This window comes from Rhinoraja longicauda, chromosome 7 (genome assembly GCF_053455715.1).
Source record: "Rhinoraja longicauda isolate Sanriku21f chromosome 7, sRhiLon1.1, whole genome shotgun sequence".
Lineage (NCBI taxonomy): Eukaryota > Metazoa > Chordata > Chondrichthyes > Rajiformes > Arhynchobatidae > Rhinoraja > Rhinoraja longicauda.
Window position 1 is genome coordinate 42,163,569 of NC_135959.1, and position 22,830 is coordinate 42,186,398.

Consider the following 22,830-nt stretch of genomic DNA (forward strand, 5'->3'; position numbering starts at 1 on the left):
GGTAAATGGAACGGGCACCAGAGGACATAATTGAAGTAAACAACATTTAAAAGACATTTGGGCAGGTACATGGATAGGAAATTTGAGTGATATAAGCCAAATGCTGGAAAATGGGTCGTGTTTAGATGGGGCATTTTGATCAGCATGGTTGAATTGGGCCAAAGGGCCTATTTCCATGCTGAGTGACTCTATGACTCTTTTTACCATAACAAATTCCCATCTGATCACAACATTGACTGCGCTGATAAAGTAAGTGTTGTAAATTCATTTGTGTTTTGAGTGCAAATGAAATTAGTTTAAGAAGATGTATTTGGACCATTAAAAAATCATTTATGTTCTCTTTGTTTACTTATTATGATAACCTTGGAAACACCTTTCATTTCACAGGGCGTATACCAATTACAATAACACCCTTTCTAACTCAGGCCAGGCAGGTTAGTCTGCATCTTACTGCCAAATCATTCCATTGTGCAATTCATATGCTTGGAATCCAAAGATCTTTTTATAGCAGTCGGGCGTTTGGTAGATTTACAAGGTGTCACTGATGAAAATATGCAAGAATGTTTACTGATTGGATCCTCCCACTCACATACCTCCCTGAAACAGAGGGAGGGGGTGAGGGACAGCAGGTGTGGGGCAGGAAGTGGCCACGGTCTTAGTCCCCAAATATGTGCAGGTGTTGGATGAGATGGTTTAGTTTAGTTTAAAGATGCAGCGTGGAAACAGGCCCACCAAGTCCACGGCGACCAGCGATCACTCCATACACTAGTTCTATCCTGCATAATTTATGGAAGCCAATTAACCTACTAACCTGTACGTCTTTGGAGTGTGGGAGGAAATTGAAGCACCTGGAGAAAACCCAAGAGAATGTGCAAACTTTGTAAGAAAGCACCGCAGTCAGGATTGAACCCGGGTCTCTGGCACTGTGAGGCAGCAACTCTACCACTGCACCACGGTGCCACTCATGGGAAAATGGGAAGCAGATGTCGGCACAGTTTCAACCTCCTACGTTGAACACCTTCCAGTTTTAATGAATGTGGGGGATAAGGGTGGACAACCAGATAATACCCTTCACTTAGAGCTGTATGGAGTTTGCACATTCTCCCTGTGACCGCGTGGGTTTCCTCCGGGTGCTCCGGTTTCCTCCCACATCCCAAAGATGTGCGGGTGTGTAGGTTCATTGGTCTCTGTAAATTATCCCTAGTGTGTAGGGAGTGGATGAGAAAGTGGGATAACATAGACCTAGTGTGAACTGCATCTCTATATCTACTAGGGTTTCCTTTACATTATGCCCTGTGGATAGGATATACATTTGACTTTGAGTGTAAGATGGTGTTAAGTGCATGATCCTCTGAGCAATAATTTACCATTGATCAATTTTATTTATCATATTAGAATCTTACAAACTTCTCCAGGCGCACGGTAGAGAGCATACTGTCGGGTTGCATCATAGCTTGGTTTGGGAACAGCTCTGCACAAGACCACAAGAAATTGCAGAGAGTTGTGGATGTACCCAGTCCATCACAAATACCAGACTCCCCACCATCAACTCCATCTACACCACACTGCCTCGAGAAAGCAGCCAACATAATCAAAGACTTGTCCCACCCCGGTCATTCATTCTTCTCCCCGCTCCCATACAGTAAAAGATACAGAAGTGCGCACCACCAGACTCAGGAACAGTTTCTTCCCCTCTGTTACCAGGCCTCTGAACGATCCTTCCATAAGCTAGGGTACTGTTCAATTCACTGTCTATGGAACTGATGCGCTACAATACTGAAAACTATTTTCTGCACTCTGTATCTTCCCCTTTGCTCTACTTATTTTACTTGAGTTTGGCTTGATTATATTTATGTATAGTATTATCTTATCTGTTTGTGTAGCACGCAAAACAAAGCTTTTTATTGTACTTCGTAGCTCGTGGCAAAAATAAACCTGAACATTAATTTTTTCTTGTGTATCGGGGCTTTTGGATGGAAATGTAAGGGAATGTCAGTACAATTTAAACTATTTAAAATACCCAGCTAATTCCCTCACTCTCCATAATCCTGTTGTTAATCAAAAACGTCACTCTACCTATTGTACGAGTTTGGCTTGATTGTATTTATGTATGGTATATCTGATCTGTTTGGATAGCATAGAAACATAGAAAATAGGTGCAGGAGTAGGCCATTCGGCCCTTCGAGCCTGCACCGTCATTCAATATGATCATGGCTGATCATCCAGCTCAGTAACCTGTACCTGCCTTCTCTCCATACCCCCTAATCCCTTTAGCCACAAGGGCCACATCTAACTCCCTCTTAAATATAGCCAATGAACTGGCCTCAACTACCTTCTGTGGCAGAGAATTCCACAGACTCACCACTCTCTGTGTGAAGAAATGTTTTCTCATCTCGGTCCTAAAAGACTTCCCCCTTATCCTTAAGCTGTGACCCCTGGTTCTGGACTTCCCCAACATCGGGAACAATCTTCCCGCATCTAGCCTCTCTAACCCCTTAAGAATTTTATATGTTTCTATAAGATCCCCCCTCAGTCTTCTAAATTCCAGCGAGTACAAGCCTAGTCTATCCAGTCTTTCTTCATATGAAGGTCCTGCCATCCCAGGCATCAATCTGGTGAACCTTCTCTGTACTCCCTCTAAGGCTAGAATGTCTTTCCTCAGATTAGGAGACCAAAACTGTACACGGTGCGGCGCGGTCGCGGGACACCATTCTGCTTTAGTTAAACATTTTGTTCAAGATGGCCGCGCCGTTATGTTTGGCTGCCTGCCACTGTATGTTTCTTTTTTTTTTTTCCTAATCAGATGTGCAGCACTTTGGTCAACGTGGGTTGTTTTTAAATGTGCTATACAAATAAAATTGACTTGACTTGACAATACTCCAGGTGCGGTCTCACCAAAGCCCTGTACAACTGCAGCAGAACCTCCCTGCTCCTATACTCATGCATGCAGAACAAAGCATGCAGAACAAAGCTTTTCACTGTACCTTGGCATAGGTGATGATGATAAACCCAAACCTAGGAAATAAAGCCAAGAAAAATCATACAGTTAATTTTTTAATTTCAAAGGCACAGAGAGATTCTGATTAAACACAGCAGGTCAGATTCATTGATGGGTGCCACAGACACTGCCTCCTGCTGGACTAGGGAATGAGGAGCAGGGCAGCAGAGGCCTTTGTGAGCGTTTGAATGTAAAACAGGAAGTTAATCCCAAAGGCGTAGTATGTTGCGTAGTTGACAATTCCAGCAGTTGACATGATGAAGAGAAAGCCTATGAGACGTTTGCCAAAGAAAAACCCAGGGAGGCTGTAAAAATAAGTGAAATGTAAAATAATTAAAAATGTCTTTTCAAAAGAGAAAATATTGAAAATATGTTTGCATAAATCACAACCCAGAAATAAAAGTGCAGGGCCATTTAGGGCAGCACGGTGGTGCAGCGGTAGAGTTGCTGCCTCACAGCTCCAGAGACCCGGGTTCGATCCTGACTATGGGTAATGTCTGAATGGAGTTTGTACGTTCTCCCTATGACCGTGTAGGTTTTCTTTGTTTTCCTCCCACACTTGAAAGACTTCCAGGTTTGCAGATTAATTTGCTTCAGTAAAAATTGTCAATTATCCCTAGTGTGTAGGATAGTGTTAGTGTGCAGGATGATTGCTGGTCGGCGTGGACTCGGTGGGCCAAATGACCTCCTTCCACTCTGTAGCTCTAAATTAAATTTGTATTAAGGACCTTAATACCTCATTAAGTACCCCCAACATCCTTCAATGGGACCCTAGGCTCCAACTCCATAGCTCCTTGAAAGTGTCAACCACAAGTAGATAGAGTGGAAAAGTGGGCGTATAAAATGCTTGCCTTTATTGGTCGGGGAATTGAGTATAAGAGTCAGGAAGTCATAATGCAGCTTCATGGAACTTTGATTAAGCCACATTTGGAGTATTGCGTGCAGTTCTGGTCACCTCATTAAAGGAAGGATGTGGAAGCTTTGAAGAAGGTGCAGGAGTGGTTTACCAGAAGGTAATGCCAGGTTTAGTGGGCATTAGTTGTAAGGAGAGTGTGGACAAACTTGGATTGCTTTCTCTGGAGCGTCAGAGGCTGAAGGGAGACTTGATAGAAATATGTAAAATTATGAGAGGCATTGATAGGGTAGACAGTCAGAACACTTTTTCCCTGGGTAAAAAATGTTAAATTCCAGAGGGCATAGCTCTAAGGTGAGAGGGGCTCAGTTTAAAGGAAATGTGCAGGGCACGTTTTTTACTCAGAGGGCGGTGGGGTCCTGGAACCAGGGGTGGTGATGGAGGAAGATAGAAGAGTGGTGTTTAAGAGGCTTTTAGATAGGCACATGGATATGCAGGGAATGGAGGGATATGGATCACGTGCAGGCAGATGAGATTAGTTTAACTTGGCCAGGCCAACCCTGCAACGTTGCCGGGACAACAGGCCTTCGTGGTCAGGCCATGAATCCTGCACTTAAAACATCTGGGACGTGAAAATGGTGCCAAAAACTGGTGACTTTGTATGATGTCCCAGTGTACTACCACTATACACGTACTCCATCTGAGATGCTTATCTAAGATGTACCTAGGTACTTACGTATAGTAATACTTGTACTGACTGTATACAAAATGGGATTTCACTGTACCTTGGTACCATTGTGCATATGAACCATTGAACCATCATGTACAGCTGAGACACTGTTGGCCAAGGGAGCTGTTCTTGTGCAGGTCTCTGTTCTAACCCTGAATTGCTGTCCTTGTAATCAACCAGTACATACTTCAACAATGGTGGGTATTTGACTCAATTTTACCCTCACATTTTGGTGGTGAAATTTACCTGCAGGAGCTGCCAAGTCAGAAGCAGATGCCCACAATTTTCATGCATGCATTTCAGGGAATAAAGTTTGAAGCCTTGTGGCACACGTTCATAAAATCATCTCCACCAACTTTTACCGGCCGTCAATCTTCTCACACACAGGTGGAAGGATCCAGACCCAAAACGTCACCTATCCACACTCTCAAGAGATGCTGCCTGACCCATTGTGATACTCCAACACTTTGTGTCCTTTTTTTGTAAACTAACATCTTCACTTCCAGTTTGCTCTCTCCCCAACTCTCCCCACTACAATCTGTCTGAAGAAGGGTCCCGACCTGAAACGTCACCTATTCATGTTCTCCGAAGATGCTGCCTGACCCACTGAGTTACTCCAGCACTTTGTGTCTATCTGCTGTTCTCTGTTTCTTTGAAATGTGTGCTTGCTTGAATAATAAGATGCCTTGGCCTTCATCTGGTGATCAGGCAGTGAAGAGCTACAGCAGGCAATGAAGAAAGCCTTCATTGTGAGAGGTTTTGAGTTTAGGAGCAAGGAGGTCCTACTGCAGTTGTACAGGGCCCTGCCCTGTAGACTGCACCTGGAGTATTGTGTGCAATTTTGGTCTTCTAATTTGTGGAAGGATATTATTGCTATTGAGGGAATGCAGCCTAGGTTCACCAGGTTAATTCCCAGTATGATGAAAGAATAGGTTGGCTGGGCGTGTATTCGTTGGAATTTAGAAGGATGAGGGGATCTTATAGAAACATACAAAATTCTTAGTGGATTGGACAGGGTAGATGCAGGAAAAATGTTCCCAATGTTGGGGAGTCCAGAACCAGGGGTTACAGTTTAAGAATAAGGTGTAGGCCATTTAGGACTGAGATGAGGAAAAACTTTTTCACCCAGAGAGTTGTGAATCTGTGGAATTCTCTGCCACAGAAGGCAGTGGAGGCCAATTCACTGGATGTTTTCAAGAGAGAGTTAGATTCAGCTCTTAGGGCTAAGGGAATCAAGGGATATGTGGAAAAAGCCGGAACGGGGTACTGATTTTGGATGATCAGCCATGATCATATTGAATGGCGGTGCTGGCTCAAAGGGCCGAATGGCCTACTGCCCCTATTTTCCATGTTTCTATGTTTCTAAGAAATTAATAGGGACTGCACCCAAAAAGTGTTTGTAATATAGATTTTTTTTTCCAAAAAGCAGAACAGTACTGAAGAGATGCTGTCATGACAACGGATTTCCAAAGAATTCACTAGGAATCGTGCATATTTACCTCCCTCAATTGAACAGGAACCCAAAGAATCTATGTGGTATCCTTCTAAAGGCAATTTTAACGTAAGATTCAACCTCTCCAGGCCACTCCAAATATGAGTTGATAAAATAAGATCACACACTTCTTTTGCAGAAACAAGGAACTGCAGACGCTGGTTTTCAAGACACAAAGTGCTGGAGTAACTCAGCAGATCAGGCAGCATCTCTGGAGAACATGGATAGGTGATGTTTTGGGTCGGGACCCTTGTTCAGACTGATGAGAGACTAAATTGATAAACTCTCAGTCCAAAGAATGGTCTTGACCCAAAACGTCACCTAATCCTTTTCTCCAGAGATGCTGCATGACTCACTGAGTTACTCCAGCACTTTATGAAGCTATCACAAAATGCTGGAGTAACTCAGCGGATCAGGCAGCATCTCTGGAGAGAAGGAATGGGTGACGTTTCGGATCAAGACCCTTCTTCAGGCCCGAAAGTCCCATTCCTTCTCCCCAGAGATGCTGCCTGACCCGCTGAGTTACTCCAGCATTTTGTGATACCTTCGATTTGTACCAGCATCTGCAGTTATATTCCTACACAACCAGGACTTTATGACTTCTTTTACAAGCTTTGTCCAGATTCACTGACTTGAATTTGTGGGCTAACTGTGTGAAATATAATCACAACAGTGATCGAAACGTAAAGATGTCAAAATCTAGCTGCAAAATAGAGACACTGAAATCTACAGATTGTACAAGAAACGCAGTACTGCTAAAGGATGAGGAAACCCCAATGTTCGCCCCACTGATGGGGAAGTAACTCCAGGCATTTAGGCAGCTGGGTTAAAGAGGAAGTTGTTTCAAAATAAGACAGGCGACGTTGAGACATCATTGATGTGTGCTTTCCTTACGGGAAAATGAGAAATGTGCCTGATGTTCTCAGTATGTGTAGAAAGGAACTGCAGATGCTGGTTTACACCGAAGGTAGACACAAAATGGTGGAGCGGGACAGGCAGCATCTCTGGACAGAAGGAATGGGTGACGTTTCGGGATGCAGTAGCTTAGGTTAGTTTAGATATACAGCACGGAAACAGGCACTTCGGCCCACCGGGCCTGCACCAACCAGCGATCCTGATAAACTAGCACTATCCTACACACCAGCGCCAATTTACAATTTTACTGAAGCCAATTAACCTACAAATCTGTATGTCTGGAGTGTGTAGAAAACCCACATGGTCGCAAGGAGAACATACAAACTCCGTTGAGACAGCACTCATAGTCAGGATCAAACCCGGATCTCTGGCATTGTAAGGCAGCAACTTTACCACTGCGCCACCTTGCCGCCCCTAGTAGTCATTTGAGTGTTTGTAAAACAAAGAGTCAATTACCTCTGACTACTTTCTCCCAGATATCCAACAAAGTACTTGTGCCGCACTACCAAGTACAACATTCCAGCAAAGGCGGCAGGAGCTGGCAGGATAAAAACCACAACAGTGTTGATCATAGCAAGGTACAAGCCGTACAGTTATGTACAAAATATTATCGCGCCCACACCAAGTTTTTAATTCCACAAAATATGAGGATTTCAACTGGCTAGTCCTCAAGATTTTCCTCAACCATTGTTAGTATAACTAGTCTTAGGGTCATAGAGTCATAGAGTCCCACGGTGTGGAAAAAGGCCCTTCAGCCAAACTTGCCCACACCAAACAACATGTCCCATCTACACTAGTCCCACGCCTACTTTTGGCCCATATCCCTCTAAACCTGTTCTATCTTAAATGTTGCGATAATCCCTGCCTCAACTCCAGCAGCTCGTTCCATTCACCCACCACTCATTGTCTGAAAAAGTTACCCCTCGGATTCCTATAAAATCTTTCCCCTTCACCTTAAACTATTGCCTTCTGGTTCTCGATTCCCCCACTCTGGGCAAGGGACTCTGTGAGTCTGGCAAGCTTTTTAATCCCAGAGATAACATTTACGCTGTTATTATGGATTCAATCTAGACGGGGTGCTGTCTGTATGGAGTTTGCATGTTTCCACACCGACGATCGATCACCTATTCACACTACTTCTATGTAATCCAACGTTCTCATCCACTCCCTACACACCAGGGGCAACTTGCAGAGGGCCAATTAACCTGCAAACCCGCATGTTTTTGTGATGTGTGAGGAAACCGGAGTACCCAGAGAAAACCCACGTGGTCACAGAGAGAACGTGCAAACTCCACACAGTCAGTAACCGAGGTCAAGAATGTATCGCAATAATTAGTGATTTGTATCCAGTGGGCAATAATTGATGATGTTACTTTAACTTGGTACAATTTTAACTTTAACTTGATACAAACTGTCAACCAAACTCTCAAATTTCCCCCATAAAACATGCAGGGTCATGAGTGAATATTAATACAGAAGAAATAATATGCAAATATCCAAGGCTTTTCAATGCAAAATTTACACGTGGATTCTAAAGAGTTAAATTTTATATGTTTTACTTTACTTTGACTACAGAAAAGTCCAGCGGTCCATAGGAGAGCCAGGAACGTGGGATAAACTTCAATGCAGTTGTGGCTAAAAACAAAACAGAAAATGGAATCAAAGGACAGATGGATTGATTCCCAATTCCCAGTGAAATAGAGTCATAGAGTCATAGAGCACGGAAACAGGCCATTCAGCCCAACTTGACCACGCCAATAAACATGCCCCATTTACACTAGTCCCACTTGCCTGCATTTGGACCCTATCCCTCTAAACCTATCCTATCCATGTACCTATCCAAATGTTTTTTAAATGTTGTGATAGTGCCTGCCTCAACCACCTCCCACGGCAGATCGTTCCATACACCCACCAGGCTTTGTGTGAAAAGATTGCCCCTCAGGTTCCTAATAAATCTTTTCCCTTTCACCTTAAAAGGAAGATGGATTCTCCCATTCAATGTAAAATCAAGGCCAAAGAAACAATGGCTTGAAGGATCAGATCACCGGCGCTCCTCAAAAGTGCGGGAATAAGAGAGGCATAGATAGGGTAGACAGGCAGAATCTTACACCAACTTTGTGTTTCTCTGAGGCAGAACTTTTTCCCAGGGCGGAAATGTCAAAGACTCGAGGGCCTAACTTTAAGTTGAGAGGGTAAAAGTTTAACGAAGATGTGTGTGGCACGTTTTTTCACGCAGCGTGTGATGAGTGTCTGGAATGTGCTGAAGGTAGTGGTGGTGGAGGCAAATATAATAGTGGCATTTAAGAGGCTTTTGGATAGGCACATGGATATGCAAAGAATGGAGAAATATGGATCATGCGCAGGCAGAGGAGATCAGTTTAATCTGGCATCATGTTTGGCACAGAATTTGTGGGCCGAAGGACCTATTCCTGTGCTGTACTGTTCTATGTTCTACATTCCCAGTCATATCACCCCACATGATCTGTTTTTGAGCAAACCCACGTCTTGCGAATGCAATCTCCGCGTAATGTAACCTTTAAAAAACTTGGTAACTTTTCCAAGGGCCAATACCAATATGACTCGCCTGTCCTCGTTAACAGAGAGTACTTGAGTCAAAATCACAAGATAACTGCAAAAGCACTGGAGGAATTCAGCGGATCAGGCAGCATCTGGGGAGGGAATGTACAGGCATCGTTTCAAGTCAGGTTTCATTAAAATCAGGGGTGCAGTGCTGCCGGAGCTCACCGAGATCTCTGTAAAATAAAAGCCAAAATAAACAGCGGGGAATTTAAACTAGTGGGGAATTTAACAGCGGCCGCTCCGGCACCAGTGACAGCTCCGGCAACCAAAAAATTAGCACTGCAACGCTGATTAAAATAGTTCACATGTTTATGACCCTAAAAGAAGAAATTATTAAATATTACAGATTATGTTTTTTACTTCTGCTACAACAAGAAGTAAACTGAATACTGCAACTTAGTTCTCGTCGAAGAATCCTCATCTATTCAGAATTTGTGGGCCGAAGGACCTATTCCTGTGCTGTACTGTTCTATGTTCTACATTCCCAGTCATATCACCCCACATGATCTGTTTTTGAGCAAATTCACGTCTTGCGAATGCAATCTCCGCGTAATGTAACCTTTAAAAAAGGTTCCATCTATTGCATCCGTTGCTCTAGATGTCAACTTATTTACATCGGCGAAACCAAGCGCAGGCTCGGCGATCGCTTCGCTGAACACCTGCGCTCGGTCCGCATGAACCAAACTGATCTCCCGGTGGCCGAGCACTTCAACTCCCCCTCCCATTCCCAGTCTCACTTTTCTGTCATGGGCCTCCTCCAGTGCCATAGTGAGGCCCACCGGAAATTGGAGGAACAGCACCTCATATTTCGCCTGGGCAGTTTGCAGCCCAGTGGTATGAACGTCGACTTCTCCAACTTTAGATAGTTCCTCTGTCCCTCCCTTCCCCTCCTCCTTCCCAGATCTCCCTCTATCTTCCTGTCTCCACCTATATCCTTCCTTTGTCCCGCCCCCCTGACATCAGTCTGAAGAAGGGTCTCGACCCGAAACGTCACCCATTCCTTCTCTCCAGAGATGCTGCCTGACCTGCTGAGTTACTCCAGCATTTTGTGAATACTGCAACTTAGTTGTTGAGTGTTTAGAAGAATGCGTGTAGCCTGTTAAAAAAGAGGTTTTTATATAAACACTTGGATATGCAGGGAATGGTAGGACACGGATCATGTGCACACTGAGGAGATCAGTTTAACTTGGCATCTTATTTGGCACCCACATTCTGTGGGCTGAAAGGCCAAGTGCTGGAGTAACACAGCGGGTCAGGCAGCATCTCTGGAGAACGTGGACAGGTGACATTTCGAGTCAGACTCCTTCTTCGGGCTGACTCACTGAGTTACTCCAGCACTTTGTATCTTTTTTTTGTAAATCGGCATCCGCAGTGCCTTGTTTTGATGTGCAACCTGATGTAATGCTCCATATTGCTCAAGAGGAAATCCCTTTTCGGAAACTTCCTGGCCATGTTCTGCTTCTGAAAAGCTTTATTCTCGGATAGGCTTCCAAAACCTGTGGCGTCAGTCACTTGTGTAAAGATTTAGAACATGAAAAAAACCACAGCCGTATGAATATTGACTTCTCTAACTTCATAAGCCTTGCTTTCCATCTCTCTCCATCCCTCCCACTTTCCAGTTGTCCGACCAGTCTGACTGTCTCCCTGGTTATATTTTATCTCTGTTTGCTTTGTTGTCACCTTCTCCAAGCTAACAATGAGATATTCCATGTTTTCCTTGGTGCACATCTCTTTTGATGTCTTGTTTTCACAGCTTACACTTCTTTATCTCTGTGTCTCCCTCTCCCCTGACTCTCGGTCTGAAGAAGGATCTCGTCCCGAAACGTCACCCATCCAGAGATGCTGCCTGTCCCGCTGAGTTACTCTAGCATTTTGTGTCTATCTTCGGTGTAAACCAGCATCTGCAGTTCCTTCCTACACACGTCTCTGCAATTCTTGTAGATACAAAGTGCTGGAATAAATCAGCAGATCAGGCAGCATCTTTGGAGAAATGGAATAGGCGATGTTTTGGGTCGAGACCCTTCTTCAGACTGAGAGTCAGGGGAAAGGGAAACTAGAGGTATGAAAAGGTACAAAGAATGAAAGGTATGAAAAGAACAAGTCAATGCCAGCAATGACGATCAAGGAAAGGTGGAGCCCACAATGGTCCATTGTTGGCTGTGGATAAGGTGATAACGAGTGGATACAAACAGTAAAACTAAGGATGACAGTGAAACTAGTTAGACGACTTGGGTGGTTGATGGAGAGAGAGGGAATGCAAGGGTTACTCGGTTAAAGTAATATTCATATCGCTGGTTTGTAAGCTGTCCAAGCAAAATTTGAGGTGTCCGGCTGTTACTCCAGCATTTTTTTGTCTACCTTCGTTTTAAACCAGCATCTGCAGTTCCTTCCTACATGTTAAAGTGCATTTGTTCTGTTTCGCGTGCCGTGCCCCTGAGAATATTTAACCAATTTTCATCAGTCTCGCCAATCCCTTTTCAGTTAAAGAGTTGCTCTTGTTTGTCACGATGTTACGCTGTTGATTTTAAGCGCATAAACTAAATATCAGCGAACTACCCACTCCCACTCACCTTCGCACAAGGTGCAGGAAAAGCACAGTGGGACTCCGTTACAGGTACTTACCTGGCCACACTGACCCGCCCGAAAGCTGTGTTCGCTGGGCGTTGATGAACGGATTCGTTCTGCACGGTGTAGGCAAAGAATACTGAAACAGAGGAATGCAAAGGTTTCTCACCGAAGCGCAGGCGATCACGGTAACCTTGGTCTGGGTCTGGGTCTGGGTCTGGGTCTGTCCACAAGACCTCTTTGCTTACCGTTCTGCAGGGCGCTGAGGACGGTCACGGCGCCCAGAAGGATCACTTTGTCCAGAACATCCATATCCATGATGCTGATGGCTCCACGCTGCTTGTATCCCTCCTCAACACCAGTCTTGGGATGGACCTGCTAGGTCGCCAGCTATCTCTCAACTTCCGAGTTTTTTTTAATCGCTGCTTGCAGGCGGAAGAACGCAGATCCGTTGTACTCGGGGGAAGGGTGATTGATGGTTGGTGGTTTGGTAGACTTACTCATAGAGCCATATAGCACGGAAACAGCCCCTTCGCCCCAACTCTTCCATGCCACCAAGATGCCACTTCCAAAGCTAGTCCCACCTACCTGTATCATCCAAACCCCTCTAAACCTTTCCCATCCACTTACCTGTCCAGATGTATTTTAAATGCTGTTATAGTACCTGCCTCAACTACCTTCTCTGGCTGTTTGTATCTGTATCTGGTTCTGCTTTCCGCAGAGACCGTTCCCTCCGTAACTCCCTGGTCCACTCGTCCCATCCCACCCAAACCACCTGCTCCCCAGGTACTTTTCCCCCGCAAACGCAGGAGATGCAACACCTGTCCCTTTACCTCCCCCCTCGACTCCATCCAAGGACCCAAACAGTCTTTCCAGGTGAGGCAGAGGTTCACCTGCACCTCCTCCAACCTCATCTATTGTAACCGCTGTTCCAGATGTCAACTTCTCTGCATCGGCGAGACCAAACGTAGGCTCGGCGATCGTTTTGCTCAACACCTTCGCTCAGTCTGCCTTAACCAACCTGATTTCTCGGGGCTCAGCACTTCAACTCCCCCTCCCACTCCCAGTCTGACCTTTCTGTCATGGGCCTCCTCCATTGTCATAGTGAGGCCCAGCACAAATTGGAGGAACAGCATCTCATATTTCGCATGAGCAGCTTACACCCCAGCGGTATGAACATTGATTTCTCTAACTTTAGATAGCTCCTCTGACCCTCTTTTTCCCCTCCCCCTTCCCAGTTCTCCCACTGTCTTCCTGTCTCCAACGACATCCTTTCTTTGTTCCACCCTCTCCCCTGACATCAGTCTGAAGAAGGGTCTCGACCCTAAACGTCACCCATTCCTTCTCTCCTGAGATGCTGCCTGACCCGCTGAGTTACTCCAGCATTTTGTGATACCTTCGATTTGTACCAGCATCTGCAGTTATTTTCCTACACTGTATCTGTATCTTGACGTATAATCACCATCACTGTTTGTCGCATATGTTAGGAGAGTCATGTGCCAAGTCGCAATTAAATATTAAAGTGGGCCTTAAAGGTCAACGTCTTAATATTGATTGTTTCCAACTTGGTCTTGAAGGCCTTAACATCAGATGCTGTGCGAATGTCATGGTGGAGATGATTCCATTTGCGAATTGTCTTTGGGTACAGTTCCATATACCCATCATCCTCTGAGAGTAAAGTTGCCCCTCAGGTTCCTATTAAATCTTGGCCCTCTCACCTTAAGCCTATGTCCTCTGGTTTTTGATTTCCTTTCCCTGGGTAAAGTGAATATAGTCATAGAATTATACAACATGGAAAAAGACCTTTCGACCCAACTTGCCCATGCTGACCAAGATGCCCAATCTACACTAGTCCCAACTCCCCGCCACATGCCCCCGCTCCACCAATGGCGGCCGCCCAGGCCGGGAGGCGGATTACTACACAACCTCCGTTAGGCGGCGCCCGGGCCTCTGGACCTAAAATGTTGGAAACCTAAACTGTCAGGACCTACAGCATCGGGGCTAACAGCGTCGGGGCCTACAGTGTAGGGGCCTACAGCGTCGGGGCCTACAGCGTCGGGGCCTACAGCGTCGGGGCCTACAGCGTCGGGGCCTACAGCGGCGGGGCCTACAGCGGCGGGGCCTACAGTGGCGGGGCCTACAGTGGCGGGCCTACAGTGGCGGGGCCTACAGGGTCGGGGCCTACAGTGTCGGGGCCTACAGCGCCCCCCCGGGCCTATTACGGGACAAGGGCGGTTCCGTACATGACAAACCTATTAGTTCAAATTACGGAATGTCCCGGCTAATACGGGATAGTTGGCAACCGTACTGACCAGAAGGATGAGGGGGGATCTTGTTGAAACATATAAGATAATTAGGGGATTGGACACATTAGAGGCAGGAAACATGTTCCCAATGTTGGGGGAGTCCAGAACAAGGGGCCACAGTTTAAGAATAAGGGGTAGGCCATTTAGAACGGAGATGAGGAAGAACTTTTTCAGTCAGAGAGTGGTGAAGGTGTGGAATTCTCTGCCTCAGAAGGCAGTGGAGGCCAGTTCGTTGGATGCTTTCAAGAGAGAGCTGGATAGAGCTTTTAAGGATAGCGGAGTGAGGGGGTATGGGGAGAAGGCAGGAACGGGGTACTGATTGAGAGTGATCAGCCATGATCGCATTGAATGGCGGTGCTGGCTCGAAGGGCTGAATGGCCTACTCCTGCACCTATTGTCTATTGTCTATATCCCTTGACTCCGTATCTTTAAGAGCTCTATCTAACTCTTGAAAGCATCCAGAGAATCGGCCTCCACTGCCTTCTGCGGTAGAGAATTCCACAGATTCACAATTCTCTGGGTGAAAAAGTTTTTCTTCATCTCTGTTCTAAATGGCCTACCCCTTATTCTTAAACTGTGGTCCCTGGTTCTGCACTCCCCCAACATCGGGAACATATTTCCTGCCTCGAGGGTGTCCAATCCCTTAATAATCTTATATGTTTCAATAAGATCCACTCTCATTCTTCTAAATTTCAGTGTATACAAGCTCAGTCGCTCCATTCTTGCAACATATGACAGTCTGGCCATCCTGGGAATTAACCTTGTGAACCTACACTGCACTCCCTCAATAGCAAGAATGTCCTTCCTCAAATTTGGAGACCAAAACTACACACAATACTCCAGGTGTGATCTCACCAGGGCCCTGTACAACTGCAGAAGGACCTCTTTGCTCCACTACTCAACTCCTCTTGTTATGAAGGCCAACATGTCATTAGCTTTCTTCACTGCTTGCTGTACCTGCATGCTTATTTTCAGTGACTAATGTACAAGGACACCCAGATCTCGTTGTACTTTCCCTTTTCCTAATTTGACACCATTCAGATAATAATCTGCCTTCCTGTTCTTGCCACCAAAGTGGATAACCTCACATTTATCTACATTAAACTGCATCTGCCATGCATCTGCCCACTCACCCAACCTGTCCAAGTCACCCTGCAGCCATATAGCATCCTCCTCACAGTTCACCCAGCTTTGTGTCATCTGCAAATTTTCTAATGTTACTTTTAATCCCTTCATCTAAATCATTAATGTATATCGTAAATAGCTGCGATCCCAGCACCGAGCCTTGCGGAACCCCACTAGTCACTGCCTGCCATTCTGAAAGGGACACGTTAATCCCTACCCTTTGTTTCCTGTCTGCCAACCAATTTTCTATCCGTGTCAGTACCCTACCCCCAATACCATGTGCTCTAATCTCCGATGTGGGACCTTATGTGGGACCTGTGCAATCCTGCTCCTTCTCGACCTCAGCGCAGCGTTCGATACAGTGGACCACACCATCCTTATTGACCGTCTCCGGTACGCGGTTGGCATTGATGGCACTGCCCTGAGCTGGTTCGCTTCGTACCTCAAAGATAGGAGTTTCTCCATCAACATAGGCAGTTATTCCTCTGCTCCAGCTAGCCTCTCCTGCGGAGTTCCACAAGGCTCCATCCTAGGCCCCATTCTCTTCTCTCTATACATGCTCCCTCTTGGCCAAATCATTCAAAGGCACGGCATTTCTTTCCACTGCTATGCCGATGACACTCAGCTTTACCTCCCCCTGAAACCCAACAACCAGTCAAATTTAAACAGCCTCTCACACTGCCTTGAGGACATAAAATGTTGGATGGCACAGAACTTCCTCCAATTAAATGAGAGCAAGTCTGAGGTCATCCTATTCGGCCCCCCCGACTCCATCAAATTGATAACAGGCAGTCTTGGAAGTCTATCCTGCCTAGTCAAACCGCATGTCAAAAACCTCGGCATGATATTTGACTCTGCATTAAAATTTGATAAGCAAGTCAACGCTGTGGTAAAAGCCAGCTTCTTCCAACTTCGAACCATAGCTAAAATCAAACCTTTCCTCCAATTCGACGACACAGAAAAAATAATTCACGCTTTCATTTCCTCCCGCCTAGACTACTGCAACTCCCTATACACTGGGATCAGCCAATCTTCCCTGTCCCACCTGCAACTGGTCCAAAACGCCGCAGCGAGACTCCTGACGGGTACCTGTAAAAGGGACCACATCACCCCGATTCTGGCCTCTCTCCACTGGCTCCCTGTACGGTACAGAATCAACTTCAAGCTCCTCCTATTCACGTATAAAGCCCTAAATGGACACTCCCCCCCCCCTACATCAAAAATCTTCTAACCCCCCTCTCTAACTCCAGGTCCCTCAGGTCGGCCGACTTGGGGCTACTCACTATCCCGCGGTCTAGGCTTAAGCTCAGGGATGACCGCGCTTTTGCGGTTGCAGCTCCTAGACTGTGGAACAGCATCCCTCTCCCCATCAGAACTGCCCCCTCCATCGACTCCTTTAAGTCCAGACTCAAAACCTATTTCTACTCCCTAGCGTTTGAGGCTCATTGAGGAGGCGCTGTGAACTGTTTGCGTGCTACTGTATGTTTCTTTTTTTTTTCCCCATTGGAACCTAATCAGATGTACAGCACTTTGGTCAACGTGGGTTGTTTTTAAATGTGCTATACAAATAAAATTGACTTGACTTGACTTGACTTATTAAAGGCTTTCTCAAAGTCCAGGTACACTACATCCATTGGCTCTCCCTTGTCCATTTCCCTTGTTACATCCTCACAAATTCCAGAAGATTAGTCAAGCATGATTTCTCATTCGTAAATCCATGCTGACTTGGACCGATCCTGTTACTGCAATCCAAATGTTCCGCTATTTCATCTTTTATAATTGACTCCAGCATCTTCCCCACCACCAATGTCAGACTAACTGGTCCCTAATTCCCTGTTTTCTCTCTCCCTTCTTTCTTAAAAAGTGGGATAACATTAGCTACCCTGCAATCCACAGGAACTGATCCTGAATCTATAGATTGGAAAATAATCACCAATGCATCCATAATTTCTAGAGCCACCTCCTTAAGTACCCTGGGATGCAGACCATTAGGCCCTGGGGATTTATCAGCCTTCAGTCTACCCAACACCATTTCCTGCCTAATGTGAATTTCCTTCAGTTCCTCCGTCACCCTAGGTCCTCTGGCCACTAGTACATCTGGGAGATTCTTTGTGTCTTCCTTAGTGAAGACAGATCCAAAGTATATGTTCAACTCGTCTGCCATTTCTTCGGTCCCAACCCGAAACGATGCATATCCATGTTCTCCAGAGATTCAGCCTGACCCACTGAGTTACTCCAGCACTTTGTGTCTTTTTTCCCCTAAACCAGCACTTGCAGTTCCTTGTTTCTACATTTTACTGCTCCACTGTGAAATCTTCTCAATGTATGCTGACTTTGAAGAAGTTCGCCTCCTCTCTCAATCTGAAGAAGGGTCCAGACCAGAAATGTTACCTATACATGCTCCCCATAGATCCTGCCTGACCCGCTGAGCACCTTTTGGTCCAGCACCTTTGGGTCTTTTTTATTGTTAATGAGCTTCTAAATTAAACCACCTCTCTCTCCCTAGACTTTGGAGTTTTTTTAATAATGCAGTGATCACTTATTTGCATTTAGAAGAACATTCAACCTTTAAATAAGACTTGAATTCTCTTCAGCTTCATCAGTGACATTACAGCTTCCATCACGTTCTAAGACAAGCTGTTCAAAGGTTATAGGAGCAAATTAGGCTTTTTGGCCCATCAAGTCTACTCTGCCATTCAATCATGGCTGATCTATCTTTCTTTCTCAGCCCCATTCTCCTGGCCTCTCCCCATAACCCCTAACACCCTTACTAATCAAGAATCTGTCAATCTCCGCCTTAAAACTATCCATTGACTTGGCCTCCGCAACCGTCTGTGGCAATGAATTCCACAGATTCACCACCATCTGATGAAATAAATTCCTCCTTGTCTCCTTTCTAAAGCTTTTGTTGGGTGTTAACCAGTCAGCAGAAAGACTATACATGATTACAATTGAGCCGTCCACAATGTACAGATACAGGATAAAGGGAATAATATTTACTGCAAGATAAAGTCCAGTAAAGTCCGATTAAAGATAGTCCAATGGGGCAGATAGTAGCTCAGGACTGCTCTTTAGACGTTGGTAGGATGGTTCAGTCAACTGATAACAGCTGGGAAGAAACTATCTCTGAATCTGGAGGTGTGTGTCTTCGCACTTCTGTATTTCTTCGTCAGGGGAGGTTCTGATCAATTTAAGTACTGTTCAAGATTTCAAAACCTAACTTATTCACAAAAAATTCTAATGTATCAAAAATGGTTATTGAAAGTTACAGCAGGATGGACAAGTGGGCTAAGGAATGGTTAATGGTGTTTAATGCTGATAAGCGTGAGGTGTTGCGTTTTGGAAAGTTAGACCAGGGCAGGACCTTCACAGTGAATGGCAGGGCTCTGGGTAGTGTTGTACAGCAGAGGGATCTCGGAGTTCAGGCACATAATTCCTTGAAAGTGGTCAAGAAGGCTTTTAGTACATTGGCCTTCATCAGCTAGGGTATTGAATATAGACGTCGGGACATTATGTTGGAGTTGTACAACATGTTGGCGAGGCCACATTTGGAGTTTTACATTCCGTTTTGGTCACTCTGCCAAAGGAAGGATGTCGTTAAACTTGAGAGTGCAGAGAAGATTTACAAGGATTGCAAATGGTGCTGTGAAGCAGCAGCTTCATGAATTTTCCATATGGTCTAGCAGTTAGGATTCTTGCTTTTCACCCAGGTGGCCTGGGTTCGACTCCCGGTGTGGGAATTGAACATTTTTAGGACTTTAAAATGGGGTTGAGGGATGATTTTGTAGATGTGCATAAAATCATGAGGGGAATTGATAGGGTAATGTGCAGAGTCTCTTACCCAGGGTAGGGAAATCAAGAATCCTCCCACTTCCCAAAGACCCAAAGGTTTGTAGGTTGATTGGCCTCTAAAAATTATTCCTAGTGTGTAGGGAGTGGATGAGAAAGTGGGATAACATAGAACTAGTATGAACGGGTCAACGTGGACTCGATGGGCCAAACAACCTGTTTCCATGATGTAGCTCTGTACTAAACTAAAGGTCTAGTTTCTACTGTAAGGGAAATGCAAACAGGTCAATTACAAAGTTTCTTTCAAGTAATAGAGGCGGAAGATGAAAAAGATATCTTATCTCAACTATAGATTAGTCAGAACTTCTAAGCAAACGGAAATGTTGTTTCCTTTACATAAAGAAATTGATTATGTTTAGATATCACTATCTCATACCATTTGCACTGAAATCGGTGCAAAATTGTAATCATGACTGAAATGCCTTTCCTTGTACAATTGGCACATTGGCCTTCATCAATCAGAGTATAAAGTTGGGAGGTCATGTTGCAGTTGTATAAGATGTTGGTGAGACCGCATTTAGAATATTGTGTTCAGTTCTGGCACCATGTTATTGGAAAGAAATCGTCAAGCTTGAAATGGTTTAGAGAAGATTTACGAGGATGTTGTCAGGACTAGAGGGTGTGAGCAATAGGGAGAGTTTGAGTAGGCTGGGTCTACTCCTTGGAGCGCAGGAGGATGAGGGGCGGTCTTATAGAGGTGTTCAAAATCATGAGAGGAATAGATTGGGTAGATGCACAGAGTCTCTTGCATCTACCCAATCTATTCAAGGTGAAGGGGAAAAGATTTAATAGGAATCTGAGAGGTAGCTTTTTCACATAAAAGGTGGTGGGTGTATGGATCAAACTGCTAGGTGAGGTAGTTGAGGCTGGCACTAACCCAACGTTTAAGAAACAGTTAGGTAGGTACATGGATAGGACAGGTTTGGAGGAATATGGACTAATCACAGGCAGGTGGGACTAGTGTAGCTGGGACATGTTAGCCAGTGTGGAATGGCCTGTTTTCACACTGTATCACTCTATGACTCTAAATACTCTGTGCATTGACTCATTACAGGGGGAGTGAGACTGGGGCAGATAGGGACAATCATCAGAGCCTGATCCGTGCATCTTAAGCCTGTTTTATGCTGCATATCTCAAGAGTCAAGAGAGTCAAGAATGTTTTATTGTCATGTGTCCCAGATAGAACAATGATTTTTTTCCTTGCTGCAGCACAGAATATGTAAACATTGTACACTGTAAACAATATGATAAACTAGAGAAAAAAAAGTTGAGTGTGTATTTTTCTACACATACCCACATATATATATTTGCATAGTCATACACATAGTCATACACACACACACATATATATATATGTATGACTATGCAAATATATATATATATGTGGGTATGTGTAGAAAAATACACACTCAACTGTTTTTTGAAAAAATTTCATTGTTCTATCTGGGACACATGACAATAAAACATTCTTAACTCTCTCTACAAGCTTGGCACACCTGTGTTTGGGTAATTTCTCCCATTCTTCTCTGCAGATCTTCTCAAGCTCTGCCAGGTTGGATGGGGAGTGTCAATACACAGCTATTTTCAGGTCCCTCCAGAGATGTTCGATCGGGTTCAAGTCCGGGCTCTGGGTGGGCCACTCAAGGACATTCACAGACTTGTCACAAAGCCACTCCAGTGTTGTCTTGGCTGTGTGCTTAGGGTTGTTGTCCTGTTGGAAGGTGAACCTCAGCCCCAGTCTGAGGTCCAGAACGCTCTGGAGCAGGTTTTCATCAAGGATCGCTCTGTACTTTGCTCCATTCATCTTTCCCTCGATCTTGACTAGTCTCCCAGTTCCTACCACTGAAAAACATCCCCACAACACGATGCTGCCACCACCATGCTTCACTGTAGGTATGGTGTTGACCAGATGATGAGCGGTGCTGCTTGGCATTCAGGCCAAAGAGTTCAATCTTGGTTTCATCAGACCACAGAATCTTGTTTCTCATGTCAAGACTGTCATGTGCCTTTTACTGAGGAGTGGATTCCTTCTGGCCACTCTATCATAAAGGCCTGATTGGTGGAGATATAGTTGTCCTTCTGGAAGGTTCTCCCATCTTCACAGAGGAACTCTGGAGCTCTGTCAGAGTGACCATCGGGTTCTTGGTCACCTCCCTGACCAAGGCCCTTCTCCCCCGATTGCTCAGTTTGGCCGGGCAGCCGGCTCTATGAAGAGTCCTGGTGGTTCCAAAGTTCTTCCATTTAAGAATGACGGAGGCCACTGTGCTCTTTGGGACCTGCAATGCTGCAGAAATTGTTTTATACCCTTCCCCAGATCTGTGTCTCGACACAATCCTGGCTCGGAGGACTACGGACAATTCCTTCATCTTCAATGGCTGTTTTTTTTGCTCTGACATGCACTGTCAACGGTGGGACCTTATATAGACAGGTGTGTGCCTTTCCAAATCATGTCCAATTAATTTAATTTGCCACTGGTGGACTCCAATCAAGCTGTGGAAACATCTCAAGGATAATCAATGGAAACAGGATGAGCAGAAGCTCAATTTTGAGTGTCATAGCAAATGATCTGAATACTTATGTAAATGTGATATTTCAGTTATTTCTTTTTAATTACTTTGCAAAAATTTCTAAACACCTGTTTTTGCTTTTTTATATGGGGTAGTTTTTACCCCAGGGCCATACGAGAACTGAACACTACCTTTGCACTAGGCAACACCGTTAAAAAATCTTGTACTTAATATAATTGTATTTAATTGTATTTATGTATTTATTTGTTTTTGCATTTATTGCATATATGTTTGTACGCACCGTCAGGATTGGCTATTTTTTAATTTCGTTGTACTCGTTGCAATGACAATAAATGAATATTATTATTATTATTATTATTATTATTATTATAAATTGATGATTAAAAAATGAATTTGATCCACTTTAAAATAAGGCTGTAACGTAGCAAAATGTGAAAAAAAGTGAAGGGGTCTGAATACTTTCTGAATGCACTATATATATATACACACATACTCAAAAAACAAACGATAGTAATGTAATAATAATAATAATAATAATAATAATAATAATAATAATAGTCTATTGAAGTTCAGAGCTTATTTGAGGTTGTATTGTTTAATAGGCTGATGGCTGTAGGGAAGAAGCTGTTCCTAAACCTGGATGTCAGAGTTTTCAGGCTCCTGTACGTTCTTCCCAATGGCAGGGGTGAAATGAGTGTGTGGCCAGGATTGTGTGGGTCTCTGATGATGCTGGCTGCCTTTTTGAGGCAGCTACTCCGATAAATCCCTTCGATAGTGTGGCGATCAGAGACGATAATGGACTGGGCAGTGATCGCAACTTTTTGCAGTCTTTTTCGCTCCCGGGCGTTCAAGTTGCCGAACCAGGCCATGATGCAACCAGTCAATGTGC

At 44.7% G+C, this 22,830-nt stretch overlaps 1 protein-coding gene across 1 annotated transcript; it reads right to left on the reverse strand.

Moving 5' to 3' along the window:
- Positions 1-3,049: 3,049 nt before the first annotated feature.
- alox5ap (arachidonate 5-lipoxygenase-activating protein) lies at positions 3,050-12,577 on the reverse strand. The gene is made up of 5 exons (XM_078403044.1): positions 12,382-12,577; positions 12,191-12,272; positions 8,553-8,623; positions 7,445-7,526; positions 3,050-3,303 (listed from the first exon to the last, which is right to left on the reverse strand). The coding sequence occupies exons 1-5, from the start codon at positions 12,449-12,451 to the stop codon at positions 3,141-3,143; spliced, it is 468 nt and encodes a 155-aa protein (XP_078259170.1). The 5' UTR covers positions 12,452-12,577; the 3' UTR covers positions 3,050-3,140.
- Between the last annotated feature and the right edge of the window lie 10,253 nt (positions 12,578-22,830).